The sequence below is a fragment of the Pseudorca crassidens genome, chromosome X, assembly GCF_039906515.1.
Source record: "Pseudorca crassidens isolate mPseCra1 chromosome X, mPseCra1.hap1, whole genome shotgun sequence".
In the NCBI taxonomy this organism is placed as follows: domain Eukaryota; kingdom Metazoa; phylum Chordata; class Mammalia; order Artiodactyla; family Delphinidae; genus Pseudorca; species Pseudorca crassidens.
The window spans coordinates 103,442,379-103,470,271 of NC_090317.1; the positions used below are offsets into that span (position 1 = coordinate 103,442,379).

The 27,893-nt window shown below is 45.8% G+C and overlaps 2 protein-coding genes and 2 pseudogenes across 2 annotated transcripts; 3 read left to right on the plus strand and 1 right to left on the minus strand.

Moving 5' to 3' along the window:
* The first annotated feature begins 5,547 nt into the window (after positions 1–5,547).
* Positions 5,548–6,901, plus strand: LOC137216887 (melanoma-associated antigen B3-like). The gene has a single exon (XM_067723010.1). It carries the CDS (start codon positions 5,548–5,550, stop codon positions 6,577–6,579), a length of 1,032 nt encoding a protein of 343 aa, XP_067579111.1. The 3' UTR covers positions 6,580–6,901.
* Positions 6,902–9,320: 2,419 nt separating this feature from the next.
* On the plus strand, positions 9,321–14,133 carry LOC137216706 (melanoma-associated antigen B4-like; annotated as a pseudogene).
* Positions 14,134–16,050: 1,917 nt separating this feature from the next.
* Positions 16,051–16,533, minus strand: LOC137216707 (ubiquitin-conjugating enzyme E2 D3 pseudogene; annotated as a pseudogene).
* Positions 16,534–24,980: 8,447 nt separating this feature from the next.
* LOC137216948 (melanoma-associated antigen B1-like) lies at positions 24,981–26,098 on the plus strand. Its single transcript, XM_067723078.1, has one exon. The coding sequence runs from the start codon at positions 24,981–24,983 to the stop codon at positions 26,025–26,027; it is 1,047 nt and encodes a 348-aa protein (XP_067579179.1). The 3' UTR covers positions 26,028–26,098.
* Positions 26,099–27,893: the final 1,795 nt, after the last annotated feature.

The following is a 27,893-nucleotide window of genomic DNA, read 5'->3' on the forward strand; positions in this document are numbered from 1 at the left end:
GCAAATACTTTCTCCCATTCTGAGGGTTGTCTTTTGGTCTTGTTTATGGTTTCCTTTGCTGCGCGAAAGCTTTGAAGTTTCATTAGGTCCCGTTTGTTTATTTTTCTTTCTATTTCCATTTCTCTAGGAGGCAGGTCAAAAAGGATCTTGCTGTGATTTATGTCATAGAGTGTAGTGCCTATGTTTTCCTCTAAGAGTTTGATAGTTTCTGGCCTTACATTTAGGTCTTTAATCCATTTTGAGCTTATTTTTGTGTATGGTGTTAGGGAGTGATCTAATCTCATACTTTTATATGTACCTGTCCAGTTTTCCCAGCACCACTTATTGAAGAGGCTGTCCTTTCTCCACTGTACATTCTTGCCTCCTTTATCAAAGATAAGGTGACCATATGTGCGTGGGTTTATCTCTGGGCTTTCTATCCTGTTCCATTGATCTATCTTTCTGTTTTTGTGCCAGTACCATACTGTCTTGATTACTGTAGCTTTGTAGTATAGTCTGAAGTCAGGGAGCCTGATTCCTCCAGCTCCGTTTTTCGTTCTCAAGATTGCTTTGGCTGTTTGGGGTCTTTTGTGTTTCCATACAAATTGTGAACTTTTTTGTTCTAGTTCTGTGAAAAATGCCAGTGGTAGTTGGGTAGGGATTGCATTGAATCTGTAGATGGGTTTGGGTAGTAGAGTCATTTTCACAATGTTGATTCTTCCAATCCAAGAACATGGTATATCTCTCCATCTATTTGTATCATCTTTAATTTCTCTCATCAGTGTCTTATAATTTTCTGAATACAGGTCTCGTGTCTCCTTAGGTAGGTTTATTCCTAGATATTTTATTAATTTTATTTGTTGCAATGGTGAATGGGAGAGTTTTCTTGATTTCACTTTCAGATTTTTCATCGTTAGTGTATAGGAATGCCAGAGATTTCTGTGCATTAATTTTGTATCCTGCAACTTTACCAAATTCATTGATTAGCTCTAGTAGTTTTCTGGTAGCATCTTTAGGATTCTCTATGTATAGTATCATGTCATCTGCAAACAGTGACAGCTTTACTTCTTCTTTTCCAATTTGGATTCCTTTTATTTCCTTTTCTTCTCTGTGGCTAAAACTTCCAAAATTATATTGAATAAGAGTGGTGAGAGTGGGCAACCTTGTCTTGTTCCTGATCTTAGTGGAAATGCTTTCAGTTTTTCACCTTTGAGGATGATGTTGGCTGTGGGTTTCTCATATATGGCCTTTATTATGTTGAGGAAAGGTCCCTCTATGCCTACTTTCTGCAGGGTTTTTATCATAAACGGGTGTTGAATTATGTCAAAAGCTTTCTCTGCATCTATTGAGATGATCATATGGTTTTTCTCCTTCAATTTATTAATATGGTTTATCACATTGATTGATTTGTGTATATTGCAGAATCCTTGCATTCCTTGAATAAGCCCCCTTGATCATGGTGTGTGATCCTTTTAATGTGCTGTTGGATTCTGTTTGCTAGTATTTTGTTGAGGATTTTTGCATCTAGGTTCATCAGTGATATTGGCCTGTATTTTTCTTTCTTTGTGACATCCTTGTCTGGTTTTGGTATCAGGGTGATGGTGGCCTCGTAGAATGAGTTTGGGAGTGTTCCTCCCTCTGGTATATTTTGAAAGAGTTTGAGAAGGATAGGTGTTAGCTCTTCTCTAAATGTTTGATAGAATTCGCCTGTGAAGCCATCTGGTCCTGGGCTTTTGTTTGTTGGAAGATTTTTAATCGTAGTTTCAATTTCACTGCTTGTGATTGGTCTGTTCATATTTTCTGTTTCTTCCGGGTTCAGTCTTGGCAGGTTGTGCATTTCTAAGAATTTGTCCATTTCTTCCTGGTTATCCATTTTATTGGCATAGAGTTGCTTGTAGTAATCTCTCATGATCTTTTGTATTTCTGCAGTGTCAGTTGTTACTTCTCCTTTTTCCTTTCTAATTCTGTTGATTTGAGTCTTCTCCCTTTTTTTCGTGATGAGTCCGGCTAATGGTTTAACAATTTTGTTTATCTTCTCAAAGAACCAGCTTTTAGTTTTATTGATCTTTGCTATTGTTTCCTTCATTTCTTTTTCATTTATTTCTGATCTGATTTTTATGATTTCTTTCCTTCTGATAACTTTGAGGTTTCTTTTTCTTCTTTTTGTAATTGCTTTAGGTGCAAGGTTAGGTTGTTTATTTGAGTTGTTTCCTGTTTCTTAAGGTGGGCTTGTATTGCTATAAACTTCCCTCTTAGAACTGCTTTTGCTCCATCCCATAGGTTTTGGGTCGTCATGTCTCCATTGTCATTTGTTTCTAGGTATTTTTTTATTTCCTCTTTGATTTCTTCAGTGATCACTTTGTTATTAAGTAGTGTATTGTTTAGCCTCCATGTGTTTGTATTTTTTACAGATCTTTTCCTGTAATTGATATCTAGTCTCATGGCGTTGTGGTCGGAAAAGATACTTGATACAATTTCAATTTTCTTAAATTTACCAAGACTTGGTTTGTGACCCAAGATATGATCTATCCTGGAGAATGTTCCATGAGCACTTGAGAAAAATGTGTATTCTGTTGTTTTTGGATGGAGTGTCCTATTAATATCAATTAAGTCCATCTTGTTTAATGTATCATTTAAAGCTTGTGTTTCCTTATTTATTTTCATTTTGGATGATCTGTCCATGGGTGAAAGTGGGCTGTTAAAGTCCCCTACTATGAATGTGTTACTGTCGCTTTCCCCTTTTAAGGCTGTTAGTGTTTGCCTTATGTATTGAGGTGCTCTTATGTTGGGTGCATAAATATTTACAATTGTTACATCTTCTTAGATCGATCCCTTGATCATTATGTAGTGTCCTTCTTTGTCTCTTCTAATAGTCTTTATTTTAAAGTCTATTTTGTCTGTTATGAGAATTGCTACTCCAGCTTTCTTTTGGTTTCCATTTGCATGGGATATCTTTTTCCATCCCCTTACTTTCAGTCTGTATGTGTCTCTAGGTCTGAAGTGGGTCTCTTGTAGACAGCATATATATGCGTCTTGTTTTTGTATCCATTTAGCCAATCTGTGTCTTTTGGTGGGAGCACTTAGTCCATTTACATTTAAGGTAATTCTCGATATGTATGTTCCTATTCCCATTTTCTAAATTGTTTTGGGCTCGTTATTGTAGGTCTTTTCCTTCTCTTGTGTTTCTTGCCTAGAGAAGTTTCTTTAGCATTTATGTAAAGCTGGTTTGGTGGTGCTGAACTCTGTCAGCTTTTGCTTGTCTGTAAAGGTTTTAATTTCTCCATCAAATCTGAATGAGATCCTTGCTGGGTAGAGTAATCTTGGTTGCAGGTTTTTCTCCTTCATCACTTTCAGTATGTCCTGCCACTCCCTTCTGGCTTACAGAGTTTCTGCTGAGAGATCAGCTGTTAACCTTATGGGGATTCCCTTGTGTGTTATTTGTTGTTTTTCCCTTGCTGCTTTTAATATGCTTTCTTCATATTTAATTTTTGACAGTTTGATTAATATGTGTCTTGGCGTATTTCTCCTTGGATTTATCCTGTATGGGACTCTCTGTGCTTCCTGGACTTGATTAACTATTTCCTTTCCCATATTAGGGAAGTTTTCAACTAAAATCTCTTCAAATACTTTCTCAGTCCCTTTCTTTTTCTCTTCTTCTTTTGGAACCCCTATAATTCGAGTTTTGGTGCATTTAATGTTGTCTGAGAGGTCTCTGAGACTGTCCTCAGTTCTTTTCATTCTTTTTTCTTTATTCTGCTCTGCAGTAGTTATTTCCAGTATTTTATCTTCCATGTCAGTTATCCGTTCTTCTGCCTCAGTTATTCTGCTATTGATCCCGTCTAGATTATTTTTAATTTCATTTATTGTGTTGTTCATCATTGTTTGTTTCATCTTTAGTTCTTCTAGGTCCTTGTTAAATGTTTCTTGCATTTTGTCCATTCTATTTCCAAGATTTTGGATCACCTTTACTATCATTATTGTGAATTCTTTTTCAGGTAGACTGCCTATTTCCTCTTCACTTGTTCGATCTGGTGCATTTTTTTTTTTTTTGCGGTACGTGGGCCTCTCACTGTTGTGGCCTCTCCCATTGCAGAGCACAGGCTCCGGACGTGCAGGCTCAGCGGCCATGGCTCACGGGCCCAGCCGCTCTGCGGCATGTGGGATCTTCCCAGACCGGAGCACGAACCTGTGTCCCCTGCATCGGCAGGTGGACTCTCAACCACTGCGCCACCAGGGAAGCCCGATCTGGTGCATTTTTATCTTGCTCCTTCATCTGCCGTGTGTTTTTCTGTCTTCTCATTTTGCTTATCTTGCTGTGTTTGGGGTCTCCTTTTTGCAGGCTGCAGGTTCGTAGTTCCTGTTGTTTTTGGTGTCTGTCCCCAGTGGCTAAGGTTGGTTCAGTGGGTTGTTTAGGCTTCCTGGTGGAGAGGACTAGTGCCTCTGTTATGGTGGATGAGGCTGGAACTTGTCTTTCTGGTGGGCAGGTCCACGTCTGGTGGTGTGTTTTGGGGTGTCTTTGGCCTTATTATGATTTTAGGCAGCCTCTCTGCCAGTGGGTGGGCTTGTGTACCTTTTTTGCTAGTTGTTTGGCATAGGGTGTCCAGCACTGTAGCTTGCTGGTCGTTGAGTGAAGCTGGGTGCTGTTGTTGAGATGGAGATCTCTGGGAGATGTTCCCCGTTTGATATTATGTGGAGCCTGGAGGTCTCTTGTTGACCAGTGTCCTGAAGTTGGCTCTCCCACCTCAGAGGCACAGCACTGACTCCTGGCCGCAGCACCAAGAGCCTTTCATCCGCACGGCTCCTCAGTTTGGGATGATTTGTTGTCTATTCAGGTATTCCATAGATGCAGGTACATCAAGTTGATTGTGGAGATTTAATCCGCTGCTCCTGAGGCTGCTGGGAGAGATTTCCCTTTCTCTTCTTTGTTTGCACAGCTCCCGGGTTTCCCCTCCTTTATTTCTGATGGTATCAGATTGGTGAGAGCCAAGGCAAGGACCCTGAATGAGGACTGAGGACCCCAAGGAGCCCAGGACAGAGTCCCATAGAGCTGTCAGCTGTGGGTGCCCCCTGGCAGGGGTGCTAGGCTGAGGTGCCCCTTCACTTCTTCTTAAGGTATCCCAGGAAGATGAGGATCTGGGTCTGAGGTATAAATTTAGAGCAGCACAGAGGAGGGGGCCCAGGCCCTGCCCAAAGTTGATATGATGGTCCTGCATATGAACTGAGGGGACCCCAATGCTCCAGAGTAGAGGGGGCTCCACAAGGACTAGATAATTGCCCACTGCTGCTCTCAGCCCCAATAAGCACCAGGCAGGGCTGGCAGGCTGCAGCCTGAGGCTCACTTTAATTATTTCCACAGGGTTCTTAGAGGAGAGGACAGGGTGATCAGAACAGGAGTCCTGTGTGTTCGTAGAGCAGGGCCCACATGGAAACCTGAAGAGCGGCCCTCTTAAAGGCAGGGTGGTACCTCCCTGCTGTAGGCACTCACACCCTCTCATCCTCTCGCATCTCTGCCAGATCACCCCACTGTCCTACCTGCGTTCCTGCCTTTTGTCCCTGACCACAGTCACCATGCCTCGGGGGCGGAAGAGTAAGCTCCGCACCCGTGAGAGACGCCGCCAGGCCCAAAGTGGGACCCAGGGTCTGATGGGTGCTCAGGCCACTGCAGCTGAGGAGGAAGCCGCCTCGTCTTCATGTCCTTCTCTTGGGGTTACTACTCGGAGAAAGCCGGGTGCTAAGTCACGTAGCACTCTCAAGAGTCCTCAGGGGGCCCTAGCCACCACCACTAATCCTGCAGGTGTTTCTCCCACAAGATCAAACAAAGGAGCCAAAGGCCAAATGAAGAAAAAGCACAGTTCCTCTCAGGCCCCCGTCTCCGCCGTGCGGTCTCGAAAAGGCCCTCTAAGGAGGACAGCGAGTGTGTTGGTGCAGTTCCTGGTGCACATGTATAAAATGAAAAAGCCTGTTAGGAAAGCACATATGCTGAAGTTTATCGCTAAGAAGTACCAAAATCGATTCCCTGAGATCCTCAGAAGAGCTTCCTTCAGCATGGAGATGCTATTTGGTGTTGACTTAAAGGAGGTCGACCGTACCAAGCATACTTATACCTTTGTCAGCAAAATGGCTCTCCCCAACGATGGGACCATGAGCCGTGGCAGCGGGTTACCCAAGACCGGTCTCCTGATGTACATTCTGGCTGTGATCCTCATGAAGGGCAACTGCGCCACAGAGGAGAATATCTGGGAATTCCTGAATAAGATGAGAGTCTATGCTGGGAAGAGGCACTTCATATTTGGGGAGCCCAAGAAGCTCATCACCCAAGATTGGGTGAAGCTGAAGTATTTGGAATACCGGCAAGTGGCCAACAGTGATCCAGCGTGCTACGAGTTCCTGTGGGGCCCGAGAGCCCATGCCGAAACCAGCAAGATGAAAGTCCTGGAGTTCCTGGCCAAGGTCAATCACACCGTCCCCAGTGCCTTCCAGTCTTGGTATGAAGAGGCTTTGAAAGATGAGGAAGAGAGAGCCCAAGCCAGTGGATGTTCCAGTGTTCTGTCCAGCTCCTCCCACACAGAATCTGAGGCAAATTCTGCACTTTGTGGCTGAAGAGAGCATTCAATATTTCAAGTAGTGTAGGGCTGGGTGTGACAGAGGGAACACTGTATAATACCTTTGTGTTCCTGTTCTGTATGGGGAATTTGGAAATACGTCTTTGTTTTTTGCTGTTTTTCAAACGTTACTCCTAAATGAAATTTTATTTAGCGTTAGAATGTAAGTTTATGAATTACATCAGTCATACTTACTGTTGTTTATCAGGTTTAAGAATAAGAGTTTTGCTGTTTTGTAAAACATATTGGGAAAACTTCCATCTTATTTAGTAATTTGGTGGAAGATAACATGGCATTGCAATATGCAATTCCTTGAAAATGTGAAAAAGTTAAGTATAGTATAGTATACTGTATGTAGTATAGTATAGAAAAAGTAAGATGGTCAATATTTGGTTTACTAATTCCTTTTACTCTGTTTTATAAAATTAGAAATAACAGTATGTGCTTGGCTCATTCAAAAATGTAGAATTAAATCATAATAAATTAGACCTCATGCTCACAGGCTCGTTTATTCCCCAAACATGAATTGAGCATCTGCTCTTAGAAGGCTCCTTGCTAGTACTGTGAGAGCTGAGAAGAAGGAGACCTAGCCACTGACCATAAAATTATAGAGCCGAGAAGCAGCTACCATATAAAGAAAATGGTGATGTATACTCTAAGACCAAAAGGTCAAATGAAAAGGCAGGATAAGAAAGGAGAAGGGGTGGTTTCACATGATAGCAGTCAAATGTAAATTCCCTGATGCAAGGCAGTGGTGGGCCTTGGGAAAAATGTAAGTCCTTCAGTGGGAGGTAATTATAAGTTAGGTGCGTGGTGGGCTAGATGAGACTGATAATTTTGAGCAGGGGCCAGATCCTCAGATGGTGGGCCGTACAGTTGAAAGACAAAGCCTGGAATGGGAAACTGCCCTTAGCAGTTACAGGCACACTTCATTTTGTTGCGCTTTGCTTTATTGTATTTCACAGATAGTGCTTTTTCTTTTCTTTTTTTAACAAATTGAAGGTTTGTGTCAACCTTGCTTCCAGCAAGTCTTTCAGTGCCATTTTTCCAACAACGTATTCTCACTTCATGTCTCTGTGTCACATTTTGGTAATTCTCACAATATTTCACACCTTCCACCAGCAAAAAGATGGACTCGCTGAAGGTTCAGATGATGGTTAGCATTTTTTAGCAAAAATGTATTTTTTAATTAAGGTATGTACATTGTTCCTTGACATAATACTATTGCACGCTTAATAGACTGCAGTATAGTGTAAACATAAATTTTGTAAGAGCACTGGGAAACCAAAAAATCCTTGTGACTCACTTTATTGTGCTATTCACTTTATTTTGGGGGTCTGGAACCAAACCTGCAATATCTTCGAGGTCTCCTTTTACTTTGGGGTTGTGGGTAAATCAGAGAGAAATCACCTGAGGCAGGAATAGAATGTGTCCTGTGCTCTTGTCCCAGTGCAGGTGAACACTATGCAAATTAGATGTTTTATTCACGCTGTCATGTCTCCAGGGAGTTTCTGAGAAATAAGGGTGGTACTCCCCTGAGGGGTGGGGGTGCCCAGAAGCCACTGGTCTGGCACTCTTTGCCCTAGTTGGGGGAGCCAGAGCCCACTCCACGAAAAAAAATCATTCAAATTAAGTTATCTTGATTGTAATTTGGCAAACTCTAGGCAAGGAATAGATATTCGTGGGTGGTTAAATGAATGAAAGTGGGAGTGGTTTATAAAGAAGGGCAGCTGAGAGGGAGGTACGTTTTAGGTCCGTGAAACATTTTAGAGCTTCGTGTTGCATCTACTGAGGAAGTCTACCTCATGTTGACCTTGAATGACATACTCTAACAGGGAAATACTAGTTTTCCTTGCTAAGCAGGATTTTGCGTGATAGGGGTTTCTTTGCCCTAGAGCCCTGCTTATTCTCTGGCATCTCCTGGATTGAAAGTTAAATCTCAGTGTAGTGGGTTGAAACTCCAGGGGACAAATTAATCATAGTAAGAACTGGCATCCTTGAAAGTCTCAGTACCGGCCAGGCAATGGGCCAGGCACTTCACAGGCATTATATAAATTCTATCAGTCCCCAAGGCAGAGCTTCTCAAACCCATTTCACAGATGAAAAGACCGAGGCTCACAGAGTTTGGTAATGTGTTCAGTTTCACACAGCTGTTAAGTGACAGTGTTGGAACTAGACTCCTGGCCTAACTAAGTCTGACGCCCACACTTTTCCATTCCTCCCAGCCCGAGGCCAACTTTGTGTTCCTTAATTCACCTTACTTCTCACTCACTACAAAATATATCTCAGGTGATAAAAAGGAGGACTCTGTGCCCAAAACACTGGATGGGAATACATAAGCACAGCAATAAGCGTCTCAAAATAGTTGAAAAGGGTGAAGAAAGCAGAGGAAGATATTTAGTGACAGTATGATCATCTACATATCCAAAGTCAGATAACCTCAAAAGATCAGGGGCTCAGAAAATCATGCTGGACAGCCCTTCGCATTTGGAAGTTAAATCTATTCAAAGAGAAGTTACATAAAAGGCTAAGTCTTGCTGGTAAAGAGAAGGGAAAAACCAATGTATTTTTTTTCTTTGACAGCACATCCATCCTGCCTTGTGTTACAACTTCCCTACTTCACATCACTCCTGGGACGGAGACCCAGTCTCTGAAGGGTTTGCAATAGGGAAACCGGTCAAGAGTTTTCAGGGATGGGCCCTTTCCCAGGAAGCCTTTAATCAAGAAACAGGAGCCACGATGAAGGGCCCCTTACGGGTGGCCTGGGGAGAGCAACATGCCAGGCAAAGTTGTCAGCCTGAGCATGCCCTCACTTACTCTTCAGGGTTCTCAGGGACTTGTGAGTCCTACCTAGGAGGATGAGCTCAGGTCAGTAGAGGGAGGAGTCCCAGTCTCTGCCACATGTGGTGGTGAGGACCCTGAATGAGGAATGAAGGAAGCACACCCGCCACCCCCGAACAGTGTGTCCCATGGACTCCTGACCCTGCCGTCAGCCCTCAGAGTCCCCAGACAGCCTTGTCAAGATGTGGCTGAACCTGATTTCCACGTAAGAGGTTGAGAAAGTGAAGACTTTGGCCTGAGGTTGGCCAACTCAGGTCAGTAGAGATAGGATTTCCAAGGTGCGCCAGGAGGAAGGTGAGCACCCTGAAGAGTTCAGGGCCCACCAAACCCATATCAGCGGAGACCTCACAGAATCCTCCCTGTTGCCGTGACAGATCCTGGTGTAAATGTCAGGAAGAGACGGCCTCATATCCTTCTCGGGGATCACAGAAAAGTGCGGAACTTGGTTTGAGGGGGAGGTCCCAGGGCAGCAGAGGGGGGAATCTTAGGCCTTCACGTGAGTCAGATTTAGGGTACTGAGTTAGAACCCTGAGTGGGATCACCATCATATGGTCTCAACCTGCCTGATACAGTTGTCACTCATGGCATGGCAGGTGTGGCCAAGTAAGGCCACCCTCACCTCCTATTGGATCTCAGGGAAATAAGAGCCTTTCTCTGAAGAAATGTCTTCAGGTCGAGAAAGAGGGGAGCCTCAGGCCCTGCCAGGAGTCAAATCAAGGAAACTGAGTGAGGACTGAGAGGCCCACCCACTCTTGCATAGAGGGGAAAACTGGCCCTGCACCTGCACTCAAGACTTAAATCCCCAGGGAAGGGTGTGAGGCTGAGCAACAACCACCACCCCTCATCAGTTTTTTTCTTTAGTTCACTTTATTTTTTTTTAAAGCAGTTTTAGGTTCACAACAAAATGGAGCAGAAAGTACAAGGAGTTCCCATGTACCCTCTTCCCCGACACAGCTCACACCTCCCCCACTATCAACATCCGCCATCAGAGTGGGCCGTTTGCTACGATCTATGAAGCTACATTGACACATCATTAGCACACAAAGTCCAGAGTTACATTAGGCTTCATTCTTGGTGGTGTACACTTTGTGGGTTCTGACGAACGTATGATGACTTGTATCTACCATTATAGTGTCATACAGAGTAATTTCACTACCCTAAAAATTCTCTGTGCTCTATTCATCCCTCCCTGCCCCCAACCCCTGGCAACCACTGGTCTTTTTGCTTTTTCTATAGTTTTGCCTTTTTCCAGGATGTCATGTAGTTGGAATCACGCAGCATGTAGCCTTTTAAGATTAGTTTCTTTCACTTAGTAGTACACATCTAAGGTTCCTCCATGTCTCTTCATGGTTTGATATTTATTTCTAGCACTGAACAGTATTCCATTATTTATCCATTTACCTGCTGAAGGACACCTTTGTTGCTTTTAAGTTTTGGCAATTATGAGTAAAGCTGCTATAAACATCGGTGTGCAGGTTTTTGTGTGGATGTAAGTTTCCAACTCATTTTGGTAAATACCAAGGAGCATGATTACTAGATTGTATGGTAAGAGTATGTTTAGTTGTTTTTTTTTAAAAAAAACAATTTATTGAGGTAGGATGGGCATACAAAAACCGTACATATTTAATGTATACAAATTGATGAGTTCGGAGATAAGTATCCACTTGTGAAACTATCAGTCACCGCAGTTTATGCCATAAACATATCTATGACCTCCAAATGTTTCCTCCCACCCTTTTTATTTTGTGTGTGTGATAAGAACACTTACCATAAGATTTAACCTGTTAGAAAGTGTACAATATAGTAGTCTTAACTGTAAACTCTATGCTGTATAGTAGATCCCTAGGATTTACCTTGCATAACTGAAACTTTGTAACTTTTGATTAAAACCTTCTCATTTTCCCCATCTCCATAGCCCCTGGCAACCACCACTCTACTCTCTGCTTCTCTGACTTTGACTATTTTAGATTCCTCATATAAATGACATCATGTAGTATTTGTCCTTCTGTGTCTGGCTTATTTCACTGGAACATAATGTTCTCTAGATTTATTCACGCTGTCATAGCTGGAGAAGTTTTAGCTTCTTTTTAAAGCTGAATGATATTCCATTGTATGTATACTTTACACTTTATCCATTCATCCATCGGTGGACATTTAGGTTGCTTCCATAGCTTGGCTATTAGGAATAATGCTGCAATGAACATGGGAATGCAGATATCTCTTCAAGGTCCTGATTTCAATTCCTTTGGATAGTAGTGGGATTGCCGTTAATATCATATGTTATTTTTGATTTTCTTTTTTTTTTTTTTTTTTGCGGTACGCGGGCCTCTCACTGCTGCGGCCTCTCCCGCTGCGGAGCACAGGCTCCGGACGCGCAGGCTCAGCGGCCATGGCTCACGGGCCCAGCCGCTCCGCGGCACATGGGATCCTCCCGGACCCGGGCACGAAGCCACGTCCCCCGCATCGGCAGGCGGACTCTCAACCACTGCACCACCAGGGAAGCCCTATTTTTGATTTTTTGAGGAGCCTCCATACTGTTTCCCATAGTGACTGGACCAATTTACATTCCCACCAACAGTATAGAATATGTTTAGTTTACTGAGAAGCTTGCAAACTGGCTTCCAAAGTGGCTATACCATTTGCATCACCACCAACAATGAAAGCGTTCTTGTTGAATCCCATCCTCACCAGCATTTGGTGCTGTCAGTCCTCTGGATTTTGGCACGTAGTGGTTTCTGGTTGTAATTTTAATTTGCAGTTCCCTAATGGTACATGATGGTGAGCATCTTTTCATATGCTTGTTTGCCATCTGTATCTCTTCCTTAGTGAGGTATCTGTTCATATCTTTTGTCCATTTTTTAAATCGGGTTGTTAGTTTCCTTCTTATTGAATTTTAAGAGTTCTTTGTATATTTTGGATAAAAGCCTTCATCAGATCTGTCTTTTGCAAATATTTCCTCTGAGACTGTAGCTCATCTTCTTGTTCTCTTGATGGTGTATTTTTGCAGATTAGAAGTTTAAGGGAATGAAATCTAGCTTATCAATTATTTCTTTCATGGATCCCCATCCCATTTTTTATGAGTTCTGGAAGGAGGTGAGATCCTTGGTCTGAAGGTCCAGCCCTCAGTCAGCAAAAGGAAGAGTCCATGACCCTGTGCGGTATCCAAGTGAGGACTCCAAATGATGACTTAGGATCTAACAAGCTCAGGACAGAGAGGTACCCACAGAGCTTTAACTACTGGGTTCCCCCTGATAAGAGTGGTGGGCTGAGGTGCCCCTCTCACTTCCTTCTTGTGGGTCCCGGAGAGCTTTGGGGTGTCACCTTTAGAGTAACAGAGAGGGGAGTTTCCAGGCCTTGCCAAGAGCTGTCATGATAATCCTGAAGCTAAACATAGAAGACCCCCTACACTGAAAAACACAAGTGGCCCCACTATCAACCATGCTGTCACTCTAGTCAGTAAAACACAGGGCAGGCAGGCTGCAGCCTAAGGCTCACCGTTTCTCCACTGGGTTCTCAGGGACAGGTTGACCAGGAGAACAAGAGCCCTGCAGAGTCCTAGGGCAGTGCCCTCAAGGAAACCTGCAGAGATGGACTTGGTTAAAGCTTACGTGGAATCTCCCTGCTGAAGGTCCTCACATCATCTCATTCCCCCTCCTCCTCCCTCCTCCAAGTGCGGGCATCACCCACACTCCCGCCTGCTGTTCCTGATCACACTCATCATTCCCTAGGGTCACAAGAGTAAACTCAGTGCTCGTGAGAAATGCCAGCATGCCCGGGGTGAGACCCAGGATCTCCAGGGTGCTCAAACCACTGAGCAGGGAAGAGTCCCCCTTCTCTTCCTCTCCTGTTTTGGGGATGTTTCCTTGGACTCCCCGGTGGCTGGCATTCCTAGGAGCCTCAGAGATCCACATCCACCATCGTTACTTCTCAGCTATTTCATGCACAATGTCCGAAAAAGATGTCAAGAGCCAAGATGAGAAAGTGCACGTGGCTCTAAAGCCTCAGCCTCCACTGAGAGCTTACGGAAGGACCTTCTAACCATGAAGGCAGGGATGTTGATGCAATTCCTACTGCAGAAATATAAAAGAGCCCATCATGAAGGTAGACATGCTGAAGGTTGTCAACAAAATGTACAGGAAACAATTCCCTGAGATCCTAAGGAGAGCCACTGAGCACATGGAACTGGTCTGCGGCCTTGACTTGAAGGAAGTCAAGCCGAGTGGTGATTCCTATGCCCTTGTCAGCAAGCTAGATCTCACCGATGATGGGCGTCGGAGCAGTGGCGGGCGGTTTCGGAAGAATGGGCCCCTGATGCCTGTCCTCGGTGTGATCTTCTTGCATGGCGACCGCGCCTCTGAGGAGGAGATCTGGGAATTCCTGAATGTTTTGGGTGTTTTTGATGGAAAGAGGCACTTCATCTTGGTGGAGCCCAGGAAGCTTATCACAGAAGATTTGGTGCAGGAAAATACCTGGTGTATCATCAGATGCGCGACAGCGATCAAGAGCCCAAGCTGAAACCAGCAAGATGAAAGTCCTGGAGTTTTTGGCCAAGGTCGATGATAGGGTCCCCAGTGCCTTCCCATCCTGGTATGAAGAGGCTTTGAGAGATGAGGGAGAGAGAGCCCGAGCCAGGGCTTCAGCCAGGGCTGGCACTACTGCCATGGCCAGTGCACATTCCAGGGCCACATCCAGTCGCTCCTGTCACCCTTAGTGAGGTAGAGGCCGATTCTTCACTTTGTGGTTGGTAAAGCCTGTTAACCAGTGTTCCTGATATGCATAAATTCCTGTTGGCTTATTTTTTTGGTAATTTTCAAGTGATCTTCTTTTCAAAAGAAAGTTTATTTAGATTCAGAACAAGCTTATGAATGACATGGGCACACACTTATTGCTCTTTATCAGATTTAGAAGTAAGAATTTTGTTTTTTGAAATACAAATTGAAAATTTTTAAATCATCGATGTGATCCAGAGCAAGACTGCATGGAATTGGAATAGGGATATCCTTGGTAATGTAAAAGAACTCCCCAGTAAAATAGGATAAGAAGATAGAGAAAACAAATTAAAATTGTTCACCTATGGGTTTGGTGTACTCCATTCAGTCTTTCTTTTCCAAAATTTAAAAGATATACACCTTTTAAAGTCAGGAAAAGATATATACCTTTTGCATTTAGGATGTGCTTAAATTATTCAAGAAAATATGAGTTTATGGGACTGTAAATTGATGCAGCCACTATGGAAAACAGTATAGAGGTTCATCAAAATATTGAAAATAGAACTACCGTGCGATCCAGCAATTCCACTCCCGGAAATTTATCTGAAGGAAAAGAGAACAACAACTTTTTTGAAAAGATATCTGCACCCCCCCATATTCATTTATTTACCATAACCAAGACATGAAAACAACGTAAGTGTTCATTGATGGATGAATGGATAAAGAAAATGTGATACACACACACTCACACACACAGTCATACTCTCACTCTCCCTCGGATATTATTCAGCCATTTAAAAAAAAAAAAGGAAATCCTGCCATTTGCAATAACACAGAGGGACAGACAAAGACAAATATTATATGATCTCACTTATATGTGGAAATTTAAAAAAAAAAACACCCAGAGAACAGATTGGTGGTTGCCACAGGTGTGGGGTGGAGGATGGATGAAATGGGTGTAAATGGCCAAACGGTACAAACCATTTACAAAATAAAGAAGTCCTGGGGATGTAATGTACAGCATGGCGACTATAGTTAATAATACTGTATTGTATATTTGAAAGTTGTTAAGAGAGTAGATCTTTTTTAATTGAGGTATAGTTGATGTACAATATTTTATAAGTTTCATGTACACAACAGAGTGATTCACAATTTTTAAAGGTTATATTCCATTTACAGTTATTATAAAATATTGGCTATATACCGTTTGTTGTGCAATATATCTTTGTAGCTTATTTATTTTTATTTTTATTTTATTTTTATTTTTTTGCGGCACGCCGGCCTCTCACTGTTGTGGCCTCTCCCGTTGCGGAGCACAGGCTCCAGACGCGCAGGCTCGGTGGCCATGGCTCACGGGCCCAGCCGCTCCGCGGCATGTGGGATCTTCCCGGACCGGGGCACGATCCCGTGTCCCCTGCATCGGCAGGCGGACTCTGAACCACTGCGCCACCAGGGAAACCCGCTTATTTATTTTATACATAGTATTTTGTATTTCTTAATCCCCTATCCTTCCCCTGCCCCTCCCCCTTGCCTCTTCCCACTGGTAACCACTAGTTTGTTCTCTATATCTGTGAGTCTGTCATATTTCCCTAGTTTGCTTTATTTTTGAAATTCTCCATATAAGTGGTATCATACAGCGTTTTTCTTCCTCTATCTTTTATTTCACTTAGCATAATACCCTCCAACTCCATCCATGTTGTTGCAAAATGGCAAAAGTTCATTCTTTTTTTGTGGCTGACTAGTATTCCATTGTGTGTGTGTGTGTGTGTGTGTGTGTGTGTGTAAAGAAGATGTGGTATATACATCTTGGCAATTGTCAGTAATGTTGCTATGAACATTGGGGTGCATGCATCTTTTCGAATTAGTGCTTTTTTCCTTTTTTAACAGTAATTTAAAGTTTATTCTGGCTATAATGCAGGTTATTCTGACTTTAAGGTAGCATACCTGGCATACTTCTGAGTCCGTTCCTGAGAAATTCTTTTGTACTTCTCTCTCTCTGTTTTATAGATCCATGCAGTCTATGGCACTAGGGGGGGTCATCTGGGTCTGGATCATATAGCAGTGAACAAATGGATGAAAGAACGTTAGAAACAATTAAAGGAGGAGACCACTGTGATCTTAGAATATTGAGACAAATGCTGCCATTAGTGTTAATGTCTGAATGATAAATTCTTGTTGCAAATGCAACCTTAGGTAGTTTGAAGGGGTAGTCTGTAGGAAAATGAATTGTCAAAAGGAATACACCACCTTGATATGGGTTTTCATTAGCTTCCATAATTGTGGCTTGCCAATGAAACATATTATCCCCAGCTGGACCTGCAGAGCAGTGTGCTGGAGGGTCACGGGCCAAATCACTAAGTTCCTTATTAATCCCTTTCAGCACCATAGTCTGTGCTTTTCCTCTGGCCCCTCACAGTCCTGGTGTGTGCTCAAAGATCCGGTCAAAACTCTTGATTATCCGGGCGGCTGGGAAGGAGTCTTTTCATCCTATCCTGGCTCTGCCAGACACAGGCACCTTCTTACTAAACAGAGAGGTTGGACTGGGAGGGTGGGGTCAGAGGCATGTAGACGAAGCTGGGGGGAAGGGTAGATGAGCGGTGGAAACCCTTAGACTCAGAGAACCATCGAGAACCTGAAGGAGACCATCCAACTTAGTGAGGGGGTGGCGTTGTTGTTTTTTTGTTTGTTTGTTTGTTTCTTTTGGATACATACCCAGGAGTGGAATTGCTGGGTCATATGGTAGCTCTATTTTTAGTTTCTGGAGGAACCTCCATACTGTTTTCCACAGTGGCTACACCTATTTACATTCCCACCAACAGTGTACAGATCTCCACGTGCTTGCCAGCATTTGTTATTTCTGTTCTTTTTGATGATGGCCATTCTGATAGATGTGAGGTAATACCTCATGGTAGTTTTAATTTGCATTTATCTGATGATTAATGATGTTGACCATCTTTTCATTTGCCTGTTGGCCACCTGTATGTCTTCTTTGGAAAAATGTCTATTTAGGTCTTCTGCCCATTTTTTCGATTGGGTTATTTGGGGTTTTTTTTAACTGTTGAGTTATATGAGCTGTTTATATATTTTGGATGTTAACCCCTTATTGAGCATATCATTTTCAAATATTTTCTCCCATTCCACAGGTTGTCTTTTCATTTTGTCAGTGGTTTCCTTTGCTGTGCAAAAGCTTTTAACTTTAATTATATTCCATTTGTTTGCTTCTGCTTTTATTTCCTTTGCTTTAGGAGACAGATCTAAAAAAATATTGCTATGATTTATGTCAAAGAGTGTTCCACCCATGTTATCTTCTAGGAGCATTATGGTTTCCACTCGTATATTTAGGTCTTCAATTGGTTTTGAGTATATTTTTGTATGTAATGTTAGAGAATGTTCTAATCTCATTCTTTGACGTGTAGCTGGACAGCTACACGTCAAAGAATGAGATTAGAACATAAACAGAATTTGGCGATACAACAAAAGGAAATATGCATTTACATTTGAGCCAGTAACTCCAATTTTTCAGAAATTAACCCCGAAGGCACATCCACAACAATGTAAAAATACTGCAATGTCCGTGAATATATTAATTGATAAAAACATGGTATATTCACAGAGTGGAGCACTATACTATGTAGCTATAAAAAAGAATGAGCATGATCTTTGTAAACTAGTATGGGGTGCTTCCAGGATAGTTATGGATATAGATATATAAAAGAATGTGTGAGTTTGGGGCTAATGTCAATGATACCAAGCCCAGTGCCTTCCCATCCTGGTATGAAGAGGCTTTGAGAGATGAGGAAGAGAGAGCCTGAGCCAGAGCTGCAGCCAGGGCTCATACTGCTACGCTGGCCAGTGGGTGTTCCAGGGCATGTCCCAAAGCTCCTCCGGTCCCTAGTGAAGGCTGAGCGGATACTTCACATTGTATTTAAAGAAAGCAGTCAGTCTTCCAACTAGTGGAGGGCCAAGGTGTGGCTCATGGGAACACAACATATAATATATTTGTGTTCCTAGACAATATGCACAAATCGGAGATTTTTCTTTTTTCTATTTTTAAATGTTGTTCCTTTCAATTAAAGATGTGTTTAGCTTCAGAGTCTAAGTTTATTAATGACATGACTCACACATTTAGTGCAGCTTATCAGGTTGAGAAATAAGAATTTTGGTATTATGTAACACAAACTGGAAATCCTCGAATCATTTCTTGTCATTCGGAACATTGGAATATGGATTTTTTGTGAAAAAGGAAATTATTCCACAGTAAAGTCTGTGTGATCATGAGATACAGAAAAAAAAACTGAAGAGGTATTCACTTCTTGGTTTGTTTTATTCCTTTTAGTCTTTCTTTGTAAAATTGAAGTATATATACCTGGTTTCGGTTAGCTTATTTAAGAATGTGGGAGAAGTGAAATCACAGTATTTTGCCTTCTTGCACACGTGCTCTTTTTTTTTAATTTATTAATTTTTAGCTGCGTTGGGTCTTGGTTGCTGCAAGGGCTTTCTTTAGTTGCGGCGAGTGGGTCTACTCTTCATTGTGGTGCGTGGGCTCCTCACTGCGGTGGCTTCTCATTGCAGAGCACGGGCTCTAGGCACGTGGGCTTCAGTAGTTGTGGCACGTGGGCTTCAGCAGTTGTGGCTCGCGGGCTCTAGAGCACAGGCTCAGTAGCTGTGGCGCACGGGCTTAGTTGCTCCGCGGTATGTGGGATCTTCCCGGACCAGGGCTCGAACCCGTGTCCCCTGCATTGGCAGGCGGATTCTTAACCACTGTGCCACCAGGGAAGCCCTGATCTTTAATTGTTCAAATATCAATTTAGCGTCTGCTCTTCAGAAGGCTTTTGGATGGTACTGGGGATGCTAAGAAACATAGACCCAACCCCTGCCTGTAGAATTCTAGAGTCTAAGAGCAGCATTCATAGAAAGCAGCTGGTGAACGAAGATCTAAAGGCCCAATAAAAATCAGGGGTAAGAAGTGGGGGTTGAGGGGTTCCTCATGAGGAGTCTAGTGTAAATGTCCTGATGCAAGGCACTTTGAGACTTTAGGACAATATAAAAGTCCTGCAGTGGGAGATAATTTTAAGTTAGGCCGTATGGTGAGCCAGCCAGTGAGGCCGTGGAAACACTGAACAGGGGTCAGACCCTCAGATGGTGGGTCTCAGAGTTGAGAGACTTAAGCCTGGAATGGAAAACTGCCCTTAACAGTTACTTTGAAATCATGAGTAAACCAGAGAGAAATCTCCACCCAGGGCAGGGATGGAACGTGCCCCGTGCTCCTGTCCCAGTGCAGGTGAACACAGTGCACAACCTAGGTGTTTTATGCACATCATCTCCAAGGAGTGTCTTTGAAATAAAGGTGACAGTAGTCTGAAACTGGAAACTCAGAAGCCAGTGGGCTGATACTCTTTGCTGGGGGACAAGGAGTCAGAGCCCATTCTATTAAAAGGGCATTCGCATTCAGTTTTTTTTTTTTTTTTTGGTTGTAATTCCGCAAAGTCTACGAGAGGTGTACATTTTCGGTGACGGTAAAATTAATGACGATAGGGGTTGTTTAGATGAAAGGGCAGCTTGGAAGGAAGAAAGAGTTAGTCTTGGAAGCAAATTCTAGAATATTTGAATTTCATTCAGTTGGAAGGAAAATGTAATTTTCATATTTGATTTATTGGGGAAATTAAAGATTCTTTGTAAACAGCACTTTGGACTGATTTGGTGTTCCATGTCCTAGAATGCCACATATTCTGATATCTCCTGGATTTAAAAATTCCTTCAGGGTGGGTGGTATCATCTGCAGCCAAAATAATCATAATCATGGTAAAAACAGACATTGTGTAAAGTCTCAATGTGGTCCAGGCGCTGTGCCAGGTGTTTTACATACATTACCTGCATGCCACTAGCCCTGCAAAATAGGGCTTAACAAAGCCACTTCACCTGAGGCTCACAGAGCTTGGTGATGGACCTGAGTTCACACAGCTAATAGGTCACATGGCTGGGACTGGACCTCTGGTCTGAATTTGTCCAGAGCTCGCGCCATTCCACTCCTCCCAGCCTGAGGCTGATCATGAGTCAGTTAATTCACTGTGGTCATATGAGGATCACCCTGACTTTTAACTTGGAATTCTTAGGAGAGTAGGACCTTGATGTAAGACAAGCAGCTTCAGGAAAGCAGAGAGTGGAGTTACAGGATTGATCATGTGTCAAGGTGAGGATCTGAATGTGGACTAAGGGTAGCACGCACAGCATAAAAGGAGGCCCCGGAAAAATCTCTGATGCTGTCATCCCCGGGAAGCTCTGGCCATAGATGTCAGGTTGATTTCAGCCTGGAAAGTCTCAGTGAGGTGAGGGTCTCTGTCTAATGGGGTTGGCCTCAGTTTTGCAGAGAGAGAGATAGAGACCTGAGCCCTAACAAGAATTCATGTGACGATGCTGAGTGTTATGAGGGGACCCCCAAAAGCAGAGCGGGCCAAATAGAATTCTGTACAGTTCTTAGCCCTGGGAGACCCAGAAGAGCTACTGCTGAGTCATCCCCTCATTCCACCCGAGTGATCTCAGGGAGGGAAGGGCCTCATCTAGCAGGATCAGACTCCAGTTCTGCAGAGGGGGACGTCTTGGCCATAACCAGAGTCAAGATGAGGACCCTCAGTGCTAATGAGGGGGTCTCTCCCCCAAGGAGGGAGGCTCACAAGGTGGCGCCCGTCTTGTCAGGCAGAGATGGTCGGAGCAGTGCCCTGACTTCCCCCTACTAGGGCCTCGGGGAGGTGAGGGCTTGGTTCGGAGGCTGGAGGACACGGGACCATAGAGGGAGGGGTCCCGGGCTCTGATAGACGGCACCAGCTGGACGCAGGGACCACTGACCCCTGAACAGTGGGCGTTCCTGCAGAGTCCCGCCCCTGCCGTCAGCCCTCGGAGACCCCACGCAGCGCCGGATGCGGCTCCCCCCGACTTCCGCTTCGGAAGCGAGGAGCCCGACCGGGAGCCGCGGCGTTTGTTCGCCCCAGCGTGGGTTTTCAGGACTCGTCCGGAGCCACGGTGAGGACCTGAATGTAGCCTGAAGGGACCTTCCCTCCCCTCTCCCCACTTAACAGAGGTGACCCCCCGCCTCCCGCCCCTGCCTGCCATCAGCAGCGTGGGACCCTGATCTGACGTATATGTCAGAGGAGTTGCCGTCTGGAGGGCCTCAAGAGAGTGGAGGGCCTTTGTCTAGAGGGGCCGGCTTCTTAGGCAAAGGGTGTAGTCTTGTCCCCAGCAGGTGAAAAGTGGGACCTTCAGAGCTGACAAGGGTCCCTCCTTCCTAAAGGCGTGACTGCACGGGGCCCCCTCCCGCCTTCACTCGCGCGATGCTCTAGAGTAATTCAGGCTGAGAGAATCCCTCATTTCTGCCTGGGGTGGGAAGTGGGGTTGGGGGCTAGGGGACGTTCGGGTAGAGAAAGGCCTTTATGGAAAGGGGGCTGGACTTCCCTGGCGGTCCAGTGGTTAAGACTCCTCGCTTCCACTGCAGGGGGCGCACGTTCGATCCCTGGTGGGGGAACTAAGATCCCACATGCCACATAGTGGGGCCAAAAAGAAAGGGCGGGGGCGTGGACCAAGAGGGTGTTCTGTACTCTAAGTGAAATAAGTCAGACAGAGAAAAACAAATACTGTATGATTTCACTTACACGTGGAAGCTGAAACACAAAACAAATGAACAAACAACAGAACAGAAACAGTTATAGATACAGAGAACAAACGTGGTTGGGGGGAGGAGAGAAATTAGGTGAGGACAATTAAGAGATACAAACTACCAGTTACGAAGTAAATGCGTAAAGGGTGTGAAATGTAAAACAAGAGGTAGTTGGATGGATGGATGGATGGATGGATGGATGGATGGATAGATAAGGCAACCCCATTAGGCTTAGGGAGGAGACTTGGCCCTAAAAGAAGCAGAGGTAGGACCATCAGTGTTAGTAAGCAGACCTCTCGTGAAAACAGGGAACTGCACAAATCAGCAGCCCTGCTCTCAGACCTGGGAGTCCCCAGATAAGGTAGCCGGGATGTGGAGCCCCCGACTTCTCTTCTAGCTACTCAAGGAGGTGAGAGCTGCGGTCTGAGGCATGTAGATTCGGGTCAGTGGAGGGAGGAATCCCAAACCCTACCCGGACTGGACGCCAGAGTCCTGAATGAGGACTGAGGGAGCCACCAACTCCAGAACAGTGGGGTCGGAGAGTCCCACCCTTGCTGTTACCAGGCGTAGCCGAGCCCCAGATCAGCTTTGGCAGAATGAGGCTCACTCTGACTGTAAGCTCAGGTCCCAGGAAGATGAGGACCTTTTCTGACGGTCATGGGCTCACGTCAGCAGAGGGCAAAGTCCCAGGCAGGGTTCAGAGTCAAGGTGAAGATCCTGAGTGAGGAAATGGAGACTGCTCCATACACAGTGGAGAGAGCTGCATCTCATGCCGCCCCTGCCGTTAGCCCCGGGAGGCCCAGGGCAGAGCTGGCAGGCTCAGGTGCCGCCTAACTTCTGCCTGTGGGGTCTGAGGGAGATGAGGGCCTTGCTTTAAGGGCTGGCTTCCCGGTTCAGCAGAAGAAGGGGAGTCCCAGGCCATGATCGATGTCAAGGCACAAATTCTATGTGAGGAATGAGACAACCGACTCCCCCAGAACAGAGGAGACCCCACAAAGTGCCACCTCTGCCTTCACCCTGGGAAGCCAGGTTTAGAGCTCTCCGGCTGAATTGCCCTCTCAGTTCCTCCAAGGGTGGTCTCAGGGACGTCAGGGTTTGGGTTTAATGGGAGAGGCCTCATTCAACATAGGGAAGAAGCCTGGTTCCTAACGAGAGTCAAGGTGGTAACACCGAGTGAACCTGAGGGAGCCCCACCCAGAAAGAAGTGAACCACATAGAATCTCATCCCTACTCTCAGACCTGGGAGGGAGACTCAGGCATGGTGACCTGATGAATATCACTCACGTTTTCCCGGACCATGGCAGGGAGGTGAGGAACCTCCTTGATGGGAGTATGGGCTCAGGTGAGCAGCCAGAGGATTTCCAGGTAATGCCAGGAACCAAGGAGAGGACCCTGAGAATTGAGGGGACCACCTACACCACAATAGTGAGGGCCACAGAATCTCTTCCTGCCTGTCAGCATTGCAAGTCCACACACAGTTGTAGCTAGAGAGACAAGAAAATTTTCTTTCTAGCGGGTCTCGGGGAGTTGGGGGCCTTAGTATGAGGGGATAGACGTCAAGTCAAGACACAGAGGATGTCCAAGTCCTGCTGTGCGTCAGGGTGAGGACACTGAGGGATGATGTAGATGCACACCCACCCAAAGCAGTGGGGGCCCACAAACTCCCACCCCCCTCAGCCCTGGGACACCCCAGGTAGAGGTACCCTGATGTGTCACCCCTCACTTCGGGCCCCAGGGACCCAGGCAGATGTGGGCCTTGATCTGAGGCCAGAAGACTCAGGTGGGCTGAGGGAGGAGCGTAGATGCCGTCTGAGTGAGGGCGAAAGAGGCCAACGATGCCGCAACAGTGGGGTCCCGCGGAGTCCAGCCCCTGCTACCAACCCAGGGAGGGCATGGATGGGGGTGACTGGCAGTGGCTCACCCTTTCTTTCATCTTGGGGATCTCAGGAAGGTGAGAATCTTAATGTAATGCAAGCGAACTCAGATCAGCGGAGGGAGGATTTCCGGGATTTGCCAGGACTCACGGAGAAGATGCTGAGGACTGTGGGGGGAAGTCCACCCCGTGCCAGCGGGGACCGCGCAGAGTCCCTCTCCATTGTCGTTCCTAGAGGCGCCCCCGGGCACAGATGTGAGGCAGAAGTGCCCATCAGTTCCCCACTCGGAACTCACAGGGAAGTCAGCATCTTGGTGTGATGGGTCAGCAGAGGGAGGAACCGTAGACCCTCCCCTGAGTGAGAAATGGGGACCGTGAGGGAGGACCACACGTTATAGGGCCTCAGCCTGCCTGCTGCAGCTTTCAGCCTCTGGAGACTAGGGGCGCTCTGGCCAGGTAAGGCCATCGTCACTTCCACTGTTCGGTCTCAGGGAGCTGTGGGCCGTACTGTGAGGAAATGTCCTCAAGTCAAGAGAGAAAGGAGCCCCCAGATCCTCCCAGGAGACCCAGTGGGGACTGTGATTGACGACTGAAGGTAGCACACCCCCCTTCCACCGAATCAAAGGCATAATAAAGAGTCCTGCCCAGGCCTCTGCTCAGACCTTGAAGGCCTGGAGCATGGTTGTCAGGCGGAGGCTCCTCATTTCTTTGTATCATTTCTAAGGGAGACGAGATCCTTCGTCTGAAGGTGCCGCACCAGGGGCAGCAGGAGGGGTCCCAGACCCTTGGTATCGACAAGATGAGGACGCTGAATGGTTGAGGACCAACGAGTTCAGGACAGAGCAGGCCCCACAGAAGTGTCAGCGCTGTGCACCCCGACAGTGTCCATGACTCAGTTCCTTCTCGTGGGCCCCAGGGAGCTCTGAGGTGTCACCTTTAGAGTAGCACAGGAAAGAGGTCCCGGCCCTACCAAGAGTCGATGTGACAATCCTGTTTGTGAACGAAAGGGACCCTTGGAACCCAGAGAGGGCCTACCCTACCAGGATCTGTGGTCACCGCCGTCAGCCACAGGCAGGGCTGGCAGGCTGTAGCCTGAGGCTCACTCACTCTCGCTTCTTACCCTGGGTTCTCGGGACAGGCTGACCAAGAACAAGAGCCTAGTGGTTCCTAGAGCAGTGCCCTCAAGGAAACGTGCAGAGCGGCCTTCTTCAAGTCAGGGTGGGACCTCCCTGCTGAAGGTGCTCACACCCTCTCACCTTCCCTCCTCCAGGTTCCAGCATCACCTGCTCTCCTGCCCACTCCCCCGCTTGCTGTCCCTGCCCATAGTCATGCCTCGGGGGCAGAAGAGTAAGCTCCGTGCCCGTGAGAAGCGCCACCAGGCCCGGAGGGAGACCCAGAATCTCGGGGGTGCTCAGGCCACTGCAGCACAGAGAGAAGGGTCACCCTCGTGCTCCTCTTCTCTTTCTCGGGGTACTCCCCCGAGCTCCCCTGCTGCTGGCACTCGCCAGGAGCCTCAGGGAGCCCCAGCCACTAGCTCTCGTGCTGCAGGGGTTTCAGGCCCAGGATCTGATGTGCGTGCCAAGGGCCCGGTTCAAGCAAGGAAAAGTTCCTCCCGCGCCTCAGCCTCTGGTGAGAGCTTTCAGAGAGATCCTCTGATCAAGAAGGTGGGAATGTTGATAGAATTCCTGCTGGAGAAGTATACAATGGAAGAGCCCATTATAAAGGCAGACTTGCTGAAGCTTGTGAACAAAAGGTACAAGGGGAAGTTCCCTGAGATCCTCAGGAGAGCTGCTGAGTGCGTTCAGCTGATCTTTGGTCTTGAGTTGAAGGAAGTCAAGCCGGGTGGTGATTCCTATACCCTTGTCAGCAAGCTACATGTCAGCGATGATGGGCGTCAGAGCAGTGGCGGGCGGTTTCAGAAGAATGGGCTTCTGATGCTTCTCCTCGGTGTGATCTTCTTGCGTGGCGACCGCGCCTCTGAGGAGGAGATCTGGAAATACCTGAATGTTTTGGGTGTTTATGTTGGAAGGTGTCACATAATCTTTGGGGAGCCCAGGAAGCTTATCACAGAAGATCTGGTGCAGGAAAAGTACCTGGTGTGTCGTCAGGTGTGCGACAGCGATCCCCCGCGCTATGAGTTCCTGTGGGGCCGGAGAGCCCGCGCTGAAACCACCAAGATGGAAGTCCTGGAGTTTGTGGCCAGGATCACTGGTACCGTCCCCAGTGCCTTTCCAGCCCATTATGAAAAGGCTTTGAGAGATGAGGAAGAGAGAGCCCAAGCCCGAGCCCGAGCCCGAGCTGCAGCCAGGGCTGGTACTCGAGTCAAGGCCAGTGCGCCTTCCAAGGTCATGTCTAGCAGTTCCTCCCACCCTTAGTGAGGTCTGAGGCAGCTTCTTCACTTTGTGTTTGACCAACGCTGCCAACCTTTTCAGTAGTGAGAGGCTAAGCTGGGGCTGGAAAGATCATAATATATATGTTCTTTGTGTTCCTGTTTTACACTAGTATCTTTCAAATGTTTCTTTCACTAGAATGTTTCTTTAGATTCAGAATCCAAGTTTATAAATGACATGGATCACATATTTGTTGTTGTTTATCAGGTTTAAGCGTAAGAGTTTAGGTACTGTGTAGTACGATGTGAAAACTCCTTGCATCTTTCTGGGGTTGGGGTTCTGGACTGAGATAATATGGCATTGGAATAGGAATTTTCTTGGAAATGTGAAAGAATGCTGTGGTTTTAAAATGAAAAGCAAAGTAAAGTTTAGTCAAATTTTGGTTTGTCTTATTCACCTTTGTCTTTCTCTTTGTAAAATTCAAAGATATACACCTAGATGTCCTTAGCTTATTCAAGAATGCCGACAAAATTAAATAGTAATAAGTTACATTCCTCACTCAGTGCCTCATTGATTCCCATCTGTAATTGAGCATCTGCTCTTTGGAAGGTTCTGTGCTGGTAGTGATGATGCTAAGATAAAAAAAACCCTGCACCTGCCTGTAGATGTTGAGAGTATAAGAGCAGCTATTATATAAGGAAGGTGGTGTGATGAAAAAACCCAGTGAGGATGGTGGGGAGAGAGTCCAGATGAGAGCAGTGAAGTATAAATTCTCTTAGCCAGAACACTTTGAGGTTTAGGTTATTTTGCAAATCCCTCCTTGGGAGGTAATTTTAAGTTGGCTGCGTGGTGGGCTAGATGAGGCTGTGATAATGGTGAGCAGGGGTCCAGTGCTTTTGCCCCGGTGCAGGTGAACACGGTGCACAAACAAACCAGGTGTTTTATGCATATTATCTCCTTTGTGGTGGGATGCTGAGAAGCCCCTGTGCTGGCACTCTGTGCCCTGGGTTGGAGGAGCCCCAGCCCGCTCCATTAATTAGTTATCGGGTTTTTTAAATTGGAGTATAATTGCTTTACAATGTTGTGTTTCTGCTGTGCAACGAAGTGAATCATCTACACGTATACATATATCCCCTCCCTGCTGGACTTCCCCCCACCCATCTAGGTGGTCACAGAGCACCAAGCTGAGCTCCCTGTGCTGTACAGCAGGTTCCCACTAGCTGTCTATTTGACACATGGTAGTGTACATAGGTCAATCCTAATCTCCCAATTCATGCCACCCCGCCTTCCCCCGTGTCCACATGTCCGTTCTCTATGTCTGCGTCTCTGTTCCTGCCCTGCAAAGATGTTCAACTGTACCAGTTATCTAGATTCCACATATATGCGTTAATATATGAGATTTGTTTGTCTTGAGTGTAATCTGGCAGAACTCCTAAATGGGCCCAGATTTTGGTGGTGATGAAACACATGAAAATCGGTTGGGGGGACGGGTTTGGGAGGCAGGGGAATTATTGGTCCTTGACACAAGTTCTATAAGGTTTGATTTGCATCCTGGTGGAACCCCTGCCTCCACAAATGAAACAACATATTCTCTGATAGGGAAAATGTACTCAGGGTTACTTGCTAAGGAGCACTTTGGTTAATTCAGCTTTCTTTGTCCTAGAGGCCTGCATAGTCTCTGACATCTCCTGGATAAAATGAAAAATTCCTAGAGATGAGGGTATCTCTAGGACAGAGAAGACCAGTCTCTTCTGGTATGAAAATAAGCATCATAATAACTGCCATGCATGAAAGACCCAGACATCGCCAGCCACTGTGCCAGGTGCTTTACATATATCACATATGTTCCGACAGTTCTATAAGATGAGGCTTATCAAACCCACTTGGCAGACAAAGAACTTGCAGTATTCT

Bases quoted from the DNA above. Each gene is read 5' to 3' on its own strand.
- LOC137216887 (XM_067723010.1), top strand. From the start codon at position 5,548: ATGCCTCGGGGGCGGAAGAGTAAGCTCCGCACCCGTGAGAGACGCCGC.
- LOC137216948 (XM_067723078.1), top strand. From the start codon at position 24,981: ATGCCTCGGGGGCAGAAGAGTAAGCTCCGTGCCCGTGAGAAGCGCCAC.